This window comes from Arvicola amphibius, chromosome 8, assembly GCF_903992535.2.
Source record: "Arvicola amphibius chromosome 8, mArvAmp1.2, whole genome shotgun sequence".
NCBI lineage: Eukaryota > Metazoa > Chordata > Mammalia > Rodentia > Cricetidae > Arvicola > Arvicola amphibius.
In genome coordinates this window covers 22,512,029-22,530,863 of record NC_052054.1, presented here as the reverse complement: position 1 = coordinate 22,530,863, position 18,835 = coordinate 22,512,029, and the positions used below count along the sequence as shown (strand labels likewise).

The following is an 18,835-nucleotide window of genomic DNA, read 5'->3' as shown; positions in this document are numbered from 1 at the left end:
ATAAAAATAAATAAATGTGTATAAATAATATATGTTGGCAGAGGTTTCTGTTGCGCCTAGTCTCGCAGTCATTCAGTCCCAAAGAAACACACAGGGGTCTAAATTAATCATAAACTGCTTGGCCTAATAGCTTAGGCTTCTTATTAACTCTTAAATCTTAAATTAGCCCAGTATTCTTGTCTATATTAGCCGCATGACTTGGAACTTTTTATCAGCAAGGCAATCTCATCTTGCTTCCTCTGACTTGAGACTGACACTTTCCTCTTCCCAGAATTCTCCTGTTCTGGTTGCCCCACCTATACTTCCTGCCTGGCTACTGGCCAATCAGCGCTTTATTAAAATACAAGTAACAGATCTTTACAGGATACAAGACCATTGTCCCACAGCACCCCCCAACTTTTTTTTCAAAACAGTCAACAAATGCCCATAATGTGGACAACTGAATTCTCTTAAAACCTGAGAGATTTTTGGAAGGAATTCTAAACACAAAAAGAACAGAGTTAAGCATAGCTTCTTGGTAGCAGCATTTTCTCAGGTGGGCTTTATTTACTAGAGGCAAATGCTTCTCATTAAAGAGAGGCATCACTTTAGCTGCAAACACCTTGCAACTTTTTTAAGAGGCTCTACCACAAACCACTTAAAAAGTCTGTATGACTAGCCAACAGCATGCATTTTGGTGGCACCAGGGACCTTGAAACTCCATAAGAGTTGTGGCAATAAACATGGCCCCAGCCAGTACCTCTGCCATGAGGCTAGACTCTCAGAAAACTAAGGAATGGGTGGATCCATCCAGCAAAGCCACAGCTTTAATCCTAGCCATATCGCTTAGCAAATTAAAGACTCATGTGGTCAGAAAAAGAGAAATATACAGTAAAGACAGATGCAAATGAAAAAAGCCCCTAAATGGTTTAGGGTGTGTTTAAAAATATATGTAGGCTTGGGAGAGAAAAGAAAAAGGATAAAGTCCTAATATGTTTGTATATGGATGGATGGCCAGACAGACAGACAGACAGAGAGAGAGAGAGAGAGAGAGAGAGAGAGAGAGGAGAGAGAGAGGAGAGAGAAACTGGATGTGGTGGCGCACACCTTTAATCCCAGCACTTGGGAGGCAGAAGCAGGCAGATCTCTGTGAGTTCAAGGACAACTTGGTCTACAGAGTGAGTGCCAGGACAGCTAAAGATACACACGGAAACCTAGTCTCAAAAAACCAAATATTAAAATTAAAAGAAATAGAGTTTAAAATAAAGCCATATAAAGATGAAAAATACACAGAGTCTGGATACTATATGTTAAATTGTTTAATGGCTGAGGAAGGAGCAAAAGCTGCTAAAAAGACATTTGATTATAAATGCTGATAGATTAATCCAACACATATATTTTGAAAATGCCTTGGCTTCAAACAAAATTTAAGTGAAAAGGTATATTACTTTGGAGAAGAGGTTTTGCTTTTGTTGCCATAGGAAATGAGAGGCTGTGGATTCCTTCTGAGCTAAGAAAAATCAGATTTGATCAAGGAAGACCGCCTGAGAAATCTCCAATAGGAGCAGATGGCCCAGATGTCTGTGTTCTATATCCAGAACAGCCTCAACACTGCTGGCTGAGATGATCAAAATTTTTTTTTAGGTTCCTGTAAGATTATCAGCACCCCCAATCAGCAGGAAGTAGCTTGGAAAACTATGCCCTTATTCGCCCCCCCCCCCCCCGCCAAAATGGATTATGGATGTTTTTCTTTGTTTGGAATGTTCATTGCAAGTTGATATTGATAATGGTCAGGAAGAAAGCTAAACAATGAGATTGGATTCAGAGTTCTTGTTTTGAATTTTGAAAAAAGGGGAGGGGGAAGTGCTGTGGAACAATGGTCCTGTACCCTGTAAAGATTTGTTACTTGTATTTTAATAAAATGCTGATTGACCAGTAGCCAGGCAGGAAGTATAGGTAGGACGACCAGAACAGGAGAATTCTGGGAAGAGAAAAGGCTCATTCTGCAGTCGTCACACAGACACAGAGGAAGCAAAATGAGAATGCCCCGCTGATAAAAGGTACCAAGCACGTGACTAACACAGACAAGAATAATGGGCTAATGTATGATATTAAAGTTAGTTAATAAGAAAGCCTGATTGATTAGGTCAATCAGTTTATGATTAATAAGGACCTCTGTGTGTTTCTTTGGGACTGAATGGCTGTGGGACCGGGTGGGACAGAAACCTCTGTCAACGTGTGTGTGTGTGTGTGTGTGTGTGTGTGTGAACAGCTTATCCATCAGTTTTCACTTACAGTAAAATTCCTGCAAAGGGATTGTTGTGGTTTGTAATATTTAAAGTTCCAGTCCAGATTAGGCAGATCTGCTGTGCTGGGTCTCTGATGGCAGTTGTGGGCCAGCAAGCTGCCACCTAATGACCAAAAATGCAAGAAGAATAATACTAGATGTTCCAGGGTCTCCATGTCCCCTGGTAGGCCTGTCTTTAATGACCTAGAACTTCCCTGTAACCTCCAACTCTTAAAGGTTTTTCTACTTCCCAGTTATGTAGCCTGACTGCCAAGCCTTTCATATACAATCGTTGGAGAGGACAGTAAGCCAAGCCATAGCACCAGCTGAGCACACTGAAAACGTTGAGAAATAATACCTGACCCAGGAGTCATGTAGTCTCTAACTTTTCCCACCGTGACAAACCAGGACTCTTAAAGAAATGCATAGTTTCAGATCTGCAGCAAGCTTAGAACAGGATTAACTCAGGACATCTTTCCTTTTTAAAAAGTAAAGAGTAGTGGGCTCATGCCAAATGTTTTAAAAGCCAGCCTAAGTAGCCCTCCAGTGGTGATTTCAACAGCAAGAGGGAAAATAACTTCAGTTTGTTGCATATCAAATATGCCTGTCAATTCATGTGCTTATAATGAAGCTGCAAAGCAGCAAAACAGTGGTGCTTACATTTGAATGATCACAGAATCTACTTGATTATGTGTAACATAAGCAGAGGGAAGAAACTTCCTGGTTTTCTTTACTGTTTGTATATTTCCATGCATGTGCTCAGAGGAAAGGGATTGGAAGAATGTACACTGGTAAAAGAGATTGTTAGCATTGCTTAAAAGAATCGTACTTTTGCTATCTTATGGGCTTTGTTTCTTCAGTATTTACGTGTTGTTTTAATTTTTAAAGAGAATATAGCTGTGTAGTTCAAAATTATATTTGCATATATTGATTATTATTTTCTGATTTTTTCTATAGGCCTTCAAACAAGCTAGAAATATGGGAAGACCTAAAGATAATAAGTAAGCCTGCATATTTTTTGTAATAACACATCCTTAAGGTATTTATAACAGGAACTTTTTTTCTGTTTTTTTTTTTTTTTTTTTTTTTTTTGAGACAGGGTTTTTCTGTAGCTTTGGATCCTGTCCTGGAGCTAGCTCTTGTAGACTAGGCTGTCCTCAAACTCACAAAGATCCACCTGCCTCTGCCTCCCGAGTGCTGGGATTAAAGGCGTGCGCCACCACCACCCAGCAACAGGAACTTTTTGTGTCATAGTATGTACATGACTCTACTTTTCCTACCTCATCGAATAGTCAGGTTTAAATATAAATATTCATAAAGCAAAGAGATCAAAGTCTGTTTCTAGACTATATTAATTGTGTGATGGTGATATTAGTGTGCTTATGTTAGGTATTATATTTTTAACGTTGTATTAAAAAAAAATTTTATCCAACCCAAGTAGTGCCAACTTTACTTTGCTATTATATGCAAAATTTCATTAGTGATAAAAATTTGAATCAAAGGACATTCCTAGGATCTTGTGTGTGTGTGTGTGTATATGTGTGTGTGTGTGTGTGTGTCTGTGTATGTATGTATCAGAACTTCATACCAGCAAGCTCTCCTGATTCTTCATTTCAGCTGAATTTCTACTGAGTGATGGTGCCTAAGTCTTCACCTATTGGAAGACAAATCCAACTTCTTGAGTTCTTGTATTTCCTTTCAGCTGTTGCCCTTCCTCATATGCCCTGGGAGCAGCTATTTCCACATTTTCTCTCCTACTCACTCTTTAATACTGCACCCTAATTTCTGCTCTTATTTCTACCTAAGCAGTCCCCATAGGCATCAGAAGTAATCTCTGATGTTCAATCCACTGGAGCTATTGACTCACCACACTTCCTGGCACAGTGGACACCTGTGCTCCCTTCTCTGTACTGAACACTGTGTTGTGCCACTTGGGGGCGAATTCTTCCTGTTTCCCTGTCCTCTCTACTCCTCCGGTTCTCTGCTGGCCTCTTTTCCTTTTCCTGACACTGAGAGCAGGAGTCTTCCATGCTCATCCCTCCTTTAACTCTAAGACAGCTCTCTGGACGTCTGAGTTCTGAAGACACAGCTTAGTCAGGTCTGACTTTGCCTTGCTCCAACCCTGTGCCCATGCTCGAGATAGGTCCAGGGCCTTGTGAACACTAGGAAGTTAGACCACCAGAGTTGCATACTCAAATTTCTTTGCTTTCCTCTCCCAGCTTCTAACCTGCAATTTCTTTTACTAATAAGCATTTATTGGGCAGTACTTCGATTGAGAAATCATACGTAGGCAAGCATAGTGACACCAGCCTGAAATCCTAGCACTTAGGAGGCTGAGACAAGAGGACCCTGAGTTCAAGGCCAACCAGGGCTACTTAGTAAGGTCCTGCTTTAAAAAAAAAAAAAGGCTGGGGAGGAGATAAAGTTTTTTAAATTGATCTATTTTTGTACTTGCTCCATTTACAAATGTATTTGCTAAAGTCAGCTTATTAAAAGTAGTAATAGGGTTAGGTCATGATTTTATATTTTTGTTGGTGTTTTAGTAACAATGTCAAAGGATTTCTTTTCTCTCTGAAGGTTTCACAAGAAGTATTGTAGCTGTATATAGCACATGTATGCTGGTCGTTCTTTTGCGAGTCCAGTTAAACATAATTGGTGGATATATTTACCTGGATAATGCAACAGTTGGCAAAAATGGCACTGTAAGTTTACCAGACTTGCCTTTCTCTTTCCTGACTGACCATTGACTCTTTGGCATATTAAAGACTCTTTTCCTTTAAAGGCTTAGCTCCTTTAACTCCACCTCTGTTCCATGCAGACGGTTCTTGCTCCTCCGGATGTTCAGCAGCAGTATTTGTCAAGTATTCAACACCTCCTCGGAGACGGTAAGATCGCAGTCGGCAGCTTGTGTGTTTATATTGTTGTGGGCGGTGTTAAGGGAACATGGCTCTGCTTTCCCTCCAATAGGCCTGACGGAGCTGGTCACTGTCATCAAGCAGGCTGTATGGAGGATTTTAGGAAGGTAAGCTGTTTCTCCTTTGACTCTTCTGACTTCCCAACTCTGGTGAGTGAACTGAGAGGGAGAGCTGGTTGTGGTGGCACAGTTCCATCTTCCCGTCCTCAGGAGGCTGAAGCAGGGGAATCCCAGGCTCAGGCTTAGCTGGGTAGAGTTGAGGGCTGGCTGCCTAGACAACTTAATGGCCTCTGTCTTCAAATTTAAACACAAGAAAAAAAGTGGGGGCCGGGTGGGCTTACATAGAGCATTAGCTCTGCATGCATGCTTGAGGTCTCGCATTCGTTTCTCAGTAGTGCAGAGGAAAGGGGGACAGAAGATAAACTGCCCTAGTGAGCTGGGTGACTGACCAGATAGTGACATCCTTTGTAATCGGATACAGGCACCAGCCCTGTGTATTTGTTACAGATCTGCCTTAGCAGTGTCAGCCTTTTCATCCTGAAGAATATGGTTCAGATTTTGTTGTTTATTAATTTCCAAATGGATTACAGTGAGTCATGAGAGTAAGAAAAATATTTAAAAATCTGCCTACCTCCCCCTTACACTAATAAGATCTGTAATTATGACAGGACTTTTCTTGTGAGATCTGTGCACAGGCTTACTGTAGCTCTGTAGTGATGGCCCTCACCTGGCGGCTGGCTTCCCGGTCCTTCCCAGTTCAGTAGTTCTGACTAAATGCAGCAGGGTTTCAGATGCCAGCGTCTTAAGAAAGGAGCGCTGTGAAGGGAGCTCTGTCCTCTTCCTTTCGCTCACTCTCCTTTCTCTGTTGTAGTGTTTCTCTTAAACATTCCTTGTCCCTTTTGGACTTGGAGCAAAAACTAAAAGAAATCAGGATTCTTGTGGAGCAGCATAGGTCTCCTTCTTGGACTGATAAAGATGTATCCAGGTCCACACTGTGCCAATACATGATGCCAGATGAAGAAACGCCATTAGCAGCTCAGGTACTTAATTCATAGCCATTTCTGTATTTTCTTTCTCTTACTCTATATTTTATAAATCCGTTACTCTTTCTAGAAATATAGATTTCTAAGTCTTGTATTTCAGCAATTTAAATAAAGCCTTATTCATTAGAAAAACTATAAATCTAATTTATCGTAGCACTTATAATATTGAGTACTTAGCACATTTTTATGACATCGTAGTTAGGTTTCAAGCACTGTGATGTATGCTATGAATCAGAAGGAGAATACAAGTTCATCACACTTGGGAACTGAAGACACAAGTCAGTATGGCTAGCGAGTTTGTAGAGGAACAAACAGAACCTGGAGGAAGATCACACTGGAGACAAGATCATGACGAGTTTTGTGTGTCTAGATAGAAAGACTGCTTCAGTTTACAGAATTAAATGTTAATGAAACTAGGGCTACATTCAAGTTTGCTTAAATTCATAGCCTGTTTTTTTCATTATTGTGACAGGTGTGTGTCTCACACATACACACACACAGAGTTATGTAACAAAGGAAAAAAGAGGGCATGAATTTCAATGAGAACAAGGCAGGAGGTACATGGGGAGGAATTAGAAGGAGAAAAAAGGGGGAATATTGAAATTATAATTTAAAAATGTAAGAAAATAAGAGGCTAGAGAGATGGCTTCACAGTGAAGAGAACTGACCAATCTTGTAAAAGATCTGAACGTGAGTGGATAGGACACAAGCACTTGGAACTTCAGCTCCAGATCTGTCTGCCTTTTCTGGTCTCCTTGGGCGCCTGCACGTACATGCACATGAGCATGGACGGACAGACAGACAGACAGACAGACACACACACACACACACACACACACACACACAATTTAAAACAAAATGTTTATTTAAAAAAAAAAAAAAAAAAAAAAAAAAAAAAAAATGAACAGTGACTGTGGGATAGCAGTCTGAAGGAATCTCCGAGCTCTCAAGCAAAAAGCAAACAAGCCCTGTTAGAACAACAACAACTCTGGTGTTATTACGCCCTACTGTGTGCCGGCAGGTGTTATAGATGCTCAGTAAGAAAGTAAAAGTCCCAAAAGTTTCTGATTATACGTTCAGGTTGTATAACTTATTTTTAAATTAGTTTCCATTGTTTAAGAGTTTTCCCTAGGGACTCTAATGGTTATCTTTTTGGGTGCTGAGAGGCTCTAGATTCAAAATTAGGCAAGGAAGGGAGGGAGGGAGGGAGGAAGAAAATGAGAGAAAAGTTGTAATCTAGAAAGGGAATCTTAGCCAGGTGGTGGTGGCACACTCCTTTAATACCAGCACTCGGAGGCAGAGGCAGGTGGATCTCTGTGAGTTCTAGGCCAGTCTGGTCTACAAGAGCTAGCTCCAGGACAGAGCTACAGAGAAACCCTGTCTCAAAAAACCGAGAGAGAGAGAGAGAGAGAGAGAGGGAGGGAGGGAGGGGAGGGGAGGGGAGGGGAGGGGAGAGGGAGAGAAGAGAGAAAGAGAAAGAAAGGAAGAAAGGGAATCTTATGAGTTGAATGATGGATTAAATTGAACAAGGAAGACAGGTGAGACAGAATTAATGGAAGTGCCAGCCATGGTGGTACAATCAGGAGTCTGAGGCAGGAGGATCACTTGTTTCAGGATATCCAAGTTCCAGGCCAGGTTGTGCAACATAGGGAGAACTGATCTCAAATGGAAGAGAGAGTTTAATGAAAAAAAAAATCATCAAATTGTTATAAAATAGAATCTCATTGAAATGCAACAAGAGATTGTTAGCAGTCTAAACTCATAAAACAATTTCCAAATTTTAGAATTTAACAGTGGCACAAAGTAAAAATGATGTGAAGGAATGAAGGGAATGAATGAAGAGAGGAATGATGACCCAAATCACACTGAATTGAATTAAAGCATGAAACTATAGATAAAAGGGACACACGATAGTTTGACTAGAAGGAAAGCCGGGGGAGAAAAACCTCACACATCCTAATAGAATTTCTCAATAGTGCAAGAAAAGAAAGCTTTTGCCTTGGTGTGTGTTGGCCTGTGTTCCATCTGTGTAGCGTAGGTGTGTGAGACATCCATGTTGGGGTGTAGGTGAATGCACCCGTGTACCAGCATGTGTGGGCAGTGCAGGTGTCTTCCTTTGTCACTCTGCACCTTACTGCCCTCACTGAACGTGGAGCTTGACATTTTGGCTAGGGTAGCTGGCCAACAATTTCTGAGATCCACTTACCCCTAACCTGCTCCTTACTGCTAGGGTTATGCACGGGGCATTCACACCCAGGCCTGCAGGGCAAGGCCTCTTACCCACTAAGCCAGTACCCCAGCCCTATTAGTCGGTTTTTTAAAGATTTATTATGTATACAGTATGCTGCCTGCATGCATTCCTGCCAGAAGAGGGCACCAGATCTCAATTCGTGAGTGTGAGCCATTGCCTGGTTGCTGGAAATTGAACTCAGGACCTTTAGAAGAGCAGTCAGTGCTCTTAACCTCTGAGCCATCTCTCCAGTCTGCCCTATTAGTCTTATTATCTATTATTTTTCTTTGTCTATAGGTGCTAGAAGCATCCAAAACAAACCAAATAAATAAATAAAACTTTACAAAGTATACCTCAATTTTTGTTTTAAATACTACTTTCATGTTTACATAAACCTTGATAATTTTTTTTAACTTGGCAGTTTTAGTTGTTGATAAAGTAGAGACATCCAGATTTCCCAAACCCTTGAATTTTTAATGTGATCACTTCATTCATGATTTGAAACACTGATATCTAGAACTCTTATTTTACAGGCCTATGGGCTTTCTCCAAGAGATATCACCACTATTAAACTTCTCAATGAGACAAGAGACATGCTGGAAAGGTATGTAGAGTACATAGAAATGCATTTGTACTTTCAGTGCAAGTAAGGCCATTTTCTAATGTTCCTGATCAAATATTCAATATAATGTGAAAATTAAAATTTTAATCTATTCCCCTCCAATCCAGGTGGGATTGGCTGTCTAAATGGAAGGAAGTTGTGGCTTAAATTTTCATGCAAGCTTGTAGTGTACTTGGATTATATCCACCATGCCTTTCTGCCCTCTCCTCTATCACCCGTCTGCCCAACCAATAGTTTCATTTGTTCCCCTAGACAGCCTTGCTTCTTCTTTTGTGTATTATGTAAATACATAATTTATATGTCTACATAAAATATAGGACCCACAAATGAAGAAAATGATGTACTTGTCTTTCTAAAACATGATTACCTACAGGTGCATCTTTTTCCTCCAAACATTACAATGTGTTTTACATTTTCTATATTCATTCCTCTGTTGATGAATGCCTAGGTTTTGTTGCATAACTGAGCCATCTTAAATGATGCTGCAGTAAACACCAGTGTGCAAAAGTACCTCAGATGTGTTGACTTGGACCCAACTGGATAAAAACTCAGGAGTGGCCTTCATAGCTGGAACACAGGATGGGTCTGCTTTAGTATTTGAAGCCCTCCATACTGATGTCTGGATTCATTTGTGTTCTTGCCAGCTGATTTTTTAAGATAACATTGTACAAAATACATATTAATATGAACAAATATGTGACAGTTGGCAAATAGTCTCATCATGTCAGGCTAAACAATACAACTGATTGTTACACTGAGTTTGAAAAACTGAGTGATAAATTTAGACAGGTTTTCATGCTAGGAAAACCAGATTGTAACTGGAAATGTTACTGATTCTGAAAGGTAACCACATAGTTATTGAGTTTGTTTTCTTTGTCCACTGGGAATCTAAAAAGAAATATTTCTTATTTTTTCTAGTCCAGATTTTAGTACAGTTTTGAATACCTGTTTAAACAGAGGGTTCAGTCGACTTCTAGACAACATGGCAGAATTTTTTCGGCCCACTGAACAGGACCTGCAACATGGTAACTCCATAAATAGGTAAGATGGTATATAAAACAATATAATATGACCAAATACTCTTGAAATGTGGTGACTTAGATATAGTTAAATTTTCATACCAAATAAAAAGAAATCTTAAATGATAAATTATACCCTGAGTTTTCAGCAAATTAAACTCTTCTAAACCAATGACTCCTTTATTGACATAGTTTCTTCTGAATTTAATAATGCTTTTTTTATCTCCACACCTTTGGTATTACAGTATTTACATTGTGAAACTTCCTTTTTATTTAGTCAAAATCCATTTTTAAAAATTGTTTAGAATAAAAAGCTGATAATGTAGCCATTATTGGCCTATATAAATTCATTTGTCTGGTCGTGGTAATAGCCAGGCATTCTTGTAGATTCTTGTTTAGTGAATTGTTTCCATATACTCATAATTAGCGTCTATTCAAACAATCATTTCTAAAAACGCTTATATATAGTCATTTTGCATCATTATAGAATTGGGAATGCCTAGTTGGCTCAATTGTTGTAATGTGTCAATTCTGACTATCGCTGCATAATGGACTTGTGTTGTTGAAAGCGTCATTGTGTCTGTCACTGTAATACAAGAACACTTGGTTTCAGAGCAGGCTCCTCACTCCTTAAGAACCTCTGGTTTTACATCACACTTGAAAACCAGTGAACTACTAAATCAGTGCTGATTAATTGTAAATGCACCTGCTAAAATTTAAAGGAACAGTAACTGGCATGTAACGTAGATGTGGGGTTTCTAATGGAATTCTTACACTACGCCTAGCAAGGCATTTTTCTTGCCCAGTTCTCAGCGATCCTTCTCTTCTTTTTTTTTTTTTTTTAAGATTTATCTATTATATATATACACAGTGTTCTGCCTGTATGCTGGAAGAGGGCACCAGATCTCAATACAGAAGGTTGTGAGCCACCATGTGGTTGCTGGGAATTGAATTCAGGACCTTCAGAAGACCAGGCAATGCTCTAAACCTCTGAGCCATTCATTTCTTCAGGGATCCTTCTTTATTGTTCAGAGAAGAATAATTTGTTATTAATGGTGCACATTTGAAGTGCTCATAGTAGTAAGGTTTACTCTTTAAACAATTTAAATCTCACCTTAAAATAAATTTCATCTGAGGACTACTCTTATATAATATCTGTAGTCAAGATACTCAAACTAATGAATTTCTAGTGTAGCCTGTACTTAGCAGAGTGCTAGTTACTTCCCAAGTTTAAAGAATTGCAATACTTGGGTCTAGAGCTGCAGTAGTTCTGGGCCAGCCAGGCCTTCATAGTAAGACCCTATCTCAAAAAAAACTTTATAATTGTATTAATTTGTGTGTGCATCTGTGTGTGTGAGAGAGAGACAGAGGGCCATTTTCAGGAGCTGATTATTTCCTATCATGTGGAATCAAATGTGGGTTGTTAGGTTGGGAGCAGGCACCTTTCCTCATGAACTAGCTCCCTGACCTGCAGTTCTTGTTCCTTGAATGGCTGTGAAGGCTAGAACTTCTGTACCGTGTTATACAACAGCAGTGACAGATGACGTGATGGAAATGTCTCTAAACTGTTGAAGCATAAAGTTGGTTATTGATATGAAATAGAAAAGGATGGATGGGAAACATGAAGTATGTGCTAAGTGAGAGAACACAAGGCCACTAAAGGGAGACTCAAAATATAGCAGAGAGGTGAAGGTCCAATTCAGTGTAGCAAGTGCTGGTCGCACAGGAAGGGCAGAAAATACAGCAGGCTTTCAGAAGGCTGGGTGATCAAGAGCTGATGTGGTTGTAGTGCAGTTTTTATAATTGTTCAGTGTTTGAGTGTGTGTGTAAGAGAGTATATGCCATATGTGTGCCAGTCGTTGAGGAGGCCAGAAGAGGGCATTGGAACCCCAGGAAATAGAGTTACAGATGGTTGTGCGCTCCCTGGTGTGGGTGCTGGAAATCAACCCTGGTCCTCTGCGAGAATAGCCAGTGCTCTTAACCTCTGAGCCATCTCTCTGGCTCCCACCTTAGACAAGTCTTAAAGAAACTTAGGATTTTTCTCTTTTTCAATTGGTAAGTAAGAAAAAAAATCATTTCAGTTCTAAAGCCTAGGAAACCTGAATGTTCAATAACTTCTGACTGATATCAGAATATAGAATTTTAGTTATACTTCAAAATCATTACTAATTAGGAATAATATTAGGAATGAAAGAAGGGTTAAAGTGTTAGGAAAACTACCACAGTCAGTTATAACATGATGTTAATAAAACACGGCCTGAGGGATGGCTCTGTGGGTAACGGCATCTGCTGCCAAGTCTGCTGACCCTAGTGCAGTCCTTGTAACTTACACGGTGTGAAGAAAGAATCGCCTCTGCTGGGTTGTACCCTGACCTTCCCTTGCATACAATCATGTACACATACACACACATAGGCACATATGTACACTGAATAAATAAACTATTAATAAAAATATGCTAGCAGGACACAAATCATCTTTACTGTTGTTGAAAAGGCATAGACTAAGAAATTTATTGCATCTTAATTATAAATAAGATTTGATACAATAAAAAATTGAAATCAAAAGCAAATATACTTATTGACTAAACAGGTTGATTTTTATTAAACTTAGAAAGAGCATGACGATCATCTGGGATGTTCAGCATTGGACTTTTGCTCTTTCTGATGAATGTGACAAGGCTAAGAAAAAACCAATCTTGAAGACCAGAATTTAGGAGCACCATTGAATTTTTCCTGTATTGTGTCTAAGACAGACAACTAATAAACTGTTAGTTGACTCTTAATTTCCTAAGTTAAGCATAAACTTTCAAAATATAAGATCATTTTTAATGGGAAACTTTATATTCACAAACCCAGGAAGATTAACTAAAGAGGTTAAATTCTTCTCCTAAAATTAATCTACAAATCTAGTCAAAATTCTATTGATACCCCCACTGGAGACTGGAAGATAGTAATTTTGATGGCATTAACCCTGTCAAGTTATGGTAAAGGTGACTGTCAGACAATGGACTGAGACGTCACAGAAATAAAGATATTTCTGCCTGTCAGTCAGCAGAGATCCAGAGTGTGATGTGGACAAGGCATCGTGGTGCAGGAGTTCTGACGGTGGAGACAGACCTTCTGTTCATACATGGAAATTCCATGTTTAGACAGACACTTAAATGCTAAGAAAACTGGGCAAGAACTTCAGTGCCAGCTCTCAGAAGCTGGTGACGTTGTAATAGCTCATATGGACTGCCATCTAACCATTGAAAACAACAGATATGTAGATGTTATGAAGAGTACTTATAGCAGATAGTGTTTTAAGTTGAAAAATAATAAAAATGTATAAAAATCACTAGAAGAAAATATCCATGAAGTCAACTATAGTGATTTTTAGATGAGGAAATTATATTTTAGTTTTCATAAATATATTAGTTATATTTATATAAATATTCTTCGATGATGTATGTGTACTTTTATAATTAAAATGTTAAATGCATATGATGTAATTTCAGAAAATAACTGTTGCGATGATGTGGGTTTTTGTTTTTCAGTCTGTCCAGTGTCAGCCTGCCTTTAGCTAAGATAATTCCCATAGTAAACGGACAGATCCATTCGGTTTGCAGTGAAACACCTAGTCATTTTGTGCAGGTAAGCAGGAAGCTGTGTTCATGCTGTGGTTGTTTCCAACACAAAAGTACATTCCCTGCTGTGTTAATTTGCTTAAAACAGAAACTTGCAACCATATTCAGAGTGATAGCACGCTTGCAAGAGTAGCAGTGCTTGACAGTAAATTCATAGCAACACCTTCCCATGCCGCCCAGCTCTAGCTAGACTGCACTATGGTGCAAATGTTTTGAGGGTTGGCCAAATCTGTGTAGCATTATGCTTTGCATTAACAATGCAGTTCTTCACAGTTTGAAAGAAACTGGAAAAAAAATGTGGCAAAGTAAGGTGTTTTCATCTAATAAAATAGTTGTTGATAGTGCCCCAGTAGCCTGTTAACGAAAACATCACAAGATATGGAAAGTTTTCATCGGACTGCTAACAGCTCCATTTTTTTCTTCAAACTTTATTTGGAAAACATTTTATTAAAAGGATGACTTTGAATCTATGTCCTGTTCTTAGTGACAAAATGGGGACTATATTGTACGTTTAGAATGTGTTACGGTGTGCCTCAGTAGCCAAGTGCTGCAGGGACGCGTCGTGCAGAGTCTAAGGCCCGCACGCGCATGCCAGTCTGTTAGTGCTGTGGCCTCAAACAGTTTAGTGCGTTTCTATGTAGACTTTACCCTCTTGGCACAGTGCAGAGTGCCCACACTTAAGGACCAGTCACGAGCCATTCTTTACATCCAGGTGGCCCTGCTCTGTTCCCTCTAGTCATGCTTTCCACCCAACAGCTGGCCATTCACACTGCAGAAGAAATAGTAAAGAAGGCTGATAGCATGTCACTGAAGTGCAAGCCATCATCTTTGGTATAACCTGGATGCATCCATTTTGACAAATTCATGAGAAATACAACAGAATATATATAATACTGCAACCACAGCTTTAAGGCCTGAGTAATTTGTACATTACATTTTAATCAGTTATACATTTAAGCCTGTATAACTGATAATCAAAACAAAACAAAAAAGTTCAAGTTTTATTGTCTGCATTTGTAGTCATGATTCTGAATGAGGGTCCGTGGGCTTCACCAAACTGAAAATGGATCTATCTCAAAGAGGTTGAAGCCTTTTTGAGAATGAGGGATGCAGGCCTTGAGCCTGGCCCGTGTTCTTCCGTGACATGCTCAGCTTCAGATGTTCAGTCCAGCTGCCCTAAGAAACGTGCTTTCAATCCGTGCTTCTTCAGGGTTTATAGAAATGGCTGCAGGAGTCCAAGAGATTGAGGGGGAAGTTTATTTGATACCTATGGAATTAGAAAACTCAAACCCACACAGGATCAATTGCAAGATTAAAATGTCCCTGAATTTAGGGCACATATCTGTCTTTATGTGCATGTTCTTGTTGACCCACAGAAGTGTTCAATTGTGCTGTTGGATTAAGGAGAGCTACAGGGAAATGAAAAACCAGCATCAGGAAAATCATTCATGTGACGGTCAAGTCAGATAACTCACTCCCACATAGGAATGGTCCCAGATCAGATGGGACAGATTGACTTCAAAGAGCACAGGCACTCAGGTGTAGAAGCAGGTAGGGTGTGTAAAAACATGAGCGCTAGCAAGATAGTTCCATATTCACACTAAATCAACAAATTAGTAACCATTGGCTTTAGTTAGTAAAGGTGTGTTGGGTTTTGTAGGGTAAATTCCATTTAATGGTAATGTGTTTTGTTTATTTTTGTGAGTAGTTCAGGATGCATTCATACATGTAATTCTCCTGTTAAGTGTCCAGAGTCCCTGGAATTTCAGGATGTGTCGCTCCCTGCTTGTGTTTCCACTTTTAGTTATGGAAAGGCTCTACACTTAAGACATTATCTATTTTTCATGTGCACATTAAAATAACTTAAGCACCAGCAGGTGTGCTGCACATCTCTGACCCTAGTGCTCAGGGGCGGAGCAGGCCAATCTGGATCAGACAGCAAGACCCTATTCTGAAACCCAAGCAAAAATATCTTAGTATTTGAGTACTGACGTTATTTCGCACTTGTAAGAGGTCCGTGGGCGTGTGAGATGCGCTGCTGCTGTAGTGCAGAAGCAACCTCAACAAAACAAGTGCAGACAGGAACACGTGCTGTCTGCCATTTAGTCCTGTCATTTTAAAGGAGAACACTTACAAAGTTTTCTAAATACATTTAAAATTAAATTTAGGAGAGGGCAGTGTTGCTTCTTTCTAAATTAAGTGACAAGATATAATGGAAGTTCTAATAACTTCCACAACCGTCATAGGAAATTTTTAAGGGGTCTGGTTTATATTGCATACAGATTCCACTTTCTCATTTAATACTGATGCAGTTTGAGGCCTGTAGTCCTGTCTAAAGGAAACATGACATTTCAGTTCATTAAATAAAAAGTAACTTCCTCCCACAGCTTTATATTCACCATCAGGAGACTGAGAACTTTGCCATAAAGCTGATGCACATGGTTTGTATATACATGTTTATATAAAACATACATATCCTACGTAGCCAAGAATCTTGGCAGATTTTGTAGAAATAAGAAACTAACCAGTATTTCCTATGGTTTCGTTTCCTTAGTTTGTTCTCATTCTTAAGTACACAAAGCTTCAAGACAGACTCATTGCTCATAGAAATGAATTGCACACGTCTTTATGCCTTACAAACTGTACTGTTACTGTTTTTGCTAGGACCTTTTGATGATGGAGCAAGTAAAAGACTTTGCTGCTAATGTGTACGAAGCTTTTAGTACCCCCCAACAACTGGAGAAATGATTGTCTTCCTTTGAGAAAAGCTAGCACGGGAGTCATCTACATTAAAAACTACTGAAGTCACCTATACCTGGAGTGACAGTTCGCAACCAAAATGCTTAATAAAGTATGTTTTTAAGCAAAGTTATTTCATAATGAAGTAGATTCATTTGGCACCTTACTGTACCTTTAACTCATCAGCAGTCTACTTCATCAGGTGTATCTAACTGGTGCACAGACTACAAACGTCAGGATCATCCATGATCTGTTACAACCTGGATAGCAGATCCAAACCAAATAGATAATTTTATACATACATGTAATGGAGTGTGGTGTCCTTTCACACATAAAATGAGGGAAATCTGTCTTGAGAAGTAGATCTAGGATGTGTGGACTCTGAAAATATAATGTTTAACTAATCATGAAGTTTCCTGGAATCTGAAGTAAGCGAGAGCAGGCCGGATTCTCTCCAGTCAGTGATTTGTCTTCACACACCTTGACAGAGGGCTTATCTTCTAGAAATCAGTGGACTTTAAAACCTCTGATCGACTTTTTTTCTTTGCTATTTTTTCTTCAATATTTATTTGCAGCTTTTTCTAAAGCTTTCTTAGCAGCCCTCAAATTTGCAGGTTAATGTCATGTTCATGTTGTTTACTCACAATTATTAATTACAGAGTTTTATTCATTTGTGTATAAATAATTTTAATAACTTTGTATTGATTTTGAGTACAATAACCTGTTGCAATAAACTATTTTAATACAATATAGTTTTGTTCAGTTAATACTTTTCAGCCATTAATTTATTTGTTATCTAGTAATAAAGAGAGCATGCTAGTTTTAAGTTTTAACTAGTTTATAGTTGGTGCTTTCTTCTAACTTTTTTTTCCAGAAAAAAAAATGTAAATAAAAGTAAATTATTCCTTGTCTCTAGTATATCTGTGGTTCTTCCTTTAGAGGGGCATGAAGGTGTAACTGACTGCATCAAGTATCAGCAGTGGATTAGCTGAGCTCAGTAAGGAACTGTTTGCAGAACATAGTTGTATGTCCCTCCCCACATAATATAGCTAAGCAGGAGATGGTAGAAAATGAATTGTGAAGGGCTTCCTAAAGCCTAACTGAGCTCTATAATAAACAACCATGTATAAAGATGTCAACGGGGACACATCTATAAAATTTGATAAGATATACTGATATTCTCCTTTCTAGTTAAGAAAAATGCATTCTGGAACCTTAAAAATGTGTATGTGGCGTAGGGCATGCATCTCTTCCAGAAATGCCCTGGGTTTGCACCAGGAAAACTTTAAAATTCTGCAGAAAATTATCTGGAGTCATCAGCATCTGTAGAACAAGACCATTGGAGAGGTGGCACGGTTTAAAAGAAAGGAAATAAATTAAGCTATGTGTGTAAAGGTAATTGACTCTGCATGTTACTAATTTGCTTCTATTAGTGTTGGAACCTTCTTGTCTAAAGCAGTCTGGCTAACCTAGAAAGTAATTTAAAACAGGTTATCATAAACCCTTAGACATTTTAACTTAAAATCCAAACACTCTTAATTAGCAAACATTTCCCCTAGTGTCTCGTCTCACTTTTCAAGTACATCACTGATAAATGTTCTCCGTTGCCTTCCTGGTACAGACGACATGCAGTATCCATGCGGCTTTCTTTATACTTCCCCATCTTTCAGTACTATCTTAGTACTATTAGGACTATTTCACTGACATTAAACAAATAGGGTTTTTATTATGTTTTATCTTTTTGTTTAAAGGCAACACTGTCGTCTAGTCATCCCACAGAGTCAGCTTAGCCGCCAGGAAAGCCACAGCTCTCCAGTCATTGTCTTGCAGTCAAGATAATAAGATGTTCCACTGGCATCATTAATTTGTATCGGTCTCCTAGGGCTGCTGTAACAAATTAATGTTAATTGGGTTACTTGAAACATCAAAACTCTTTTTCTCTCACTTCTGGTGTGAAATCTAACACCATATATCCCAGGACTATTCTTCTGTGAAGGCTGTGGGGAAAATTCTTGAGTGGTTTGCTTGTCTCCATTAGATTCTGGTGGTGCCATCCCTTAGTAGAAAAACGACCCTAATTTTGTGTCTATGCCCTTTTCCAAGTTCTAAGGATAATGTCCATCGTCCATCCTCCATCCAATATGAGCTGCCTTCAAAACTTCATTATATTAATAAAGATTTCATTTCCAAGATCATGTTTTAGAGGTTTGAGATGGACATATTCATCCAATTGCAGCCACGTAACTAATCATTGGTTAATACACACCACCCATGGGAGAAGTGGAGGTGTGCCACTCACAGAAAACCTTTGCTTATCCTAGACAATGGTCAGCAGGAAAGAGCATCAGCTAATTAGTGCGTTGGCTAAATGGACTT

The 18,835-nt window shown here is 39.1% G+C and overlaps 1 protein-coding gene across 1 annotated transcript in view; it reads left to right on the top strand.

Moving 5' to 3' along the window:
- Pex3 (peroxisomal biogenesis factor 3) overlaps positions 1-17,207 on the top strand; it is a 31,176-nt gene extending 13,969 nt beyond the window's left edge. Inside the window, exons 4-12 of the mRNA XM_038338932.2 lie at positions 3,224-3,267; positions 4,844-4,968; positions 5,085-5,151; positions 5,234-5,288; positions 6,052-6,220; positions 8,987-9,057; positions 9,994-10,116; positions 13,631-13,727; positions 16,385-17,207. Of these exons, the coding sequence (XP_038194860.1) occupies positions 3,224-3,267; positions 4,844-4,968; positions 5,085-5,151; positions 5,234-5,288; positions 6,052-6,220; positions 8,987-9,057; positions 9,994-10,116; positions 13,631-13,727; positions 16,385-16,468 (835 nt within the window). The 3' untranslated portion in view covers positions 16,469-17,207. The remainder of the gene's footprint in view (positions 1-3,223; positions 3,268-4,843; positions 4,969-5,084; positions 5,152-5,233; positions 5,289-6,051; positions 6,221-8,986; positions 9,058-9,993; positions 10,117-13,630; positions 13,728-16,384) is intronic.
- The last annotated feature ends 1,628 nt before the right edge of the window (positions 17,208-18,835 follow it).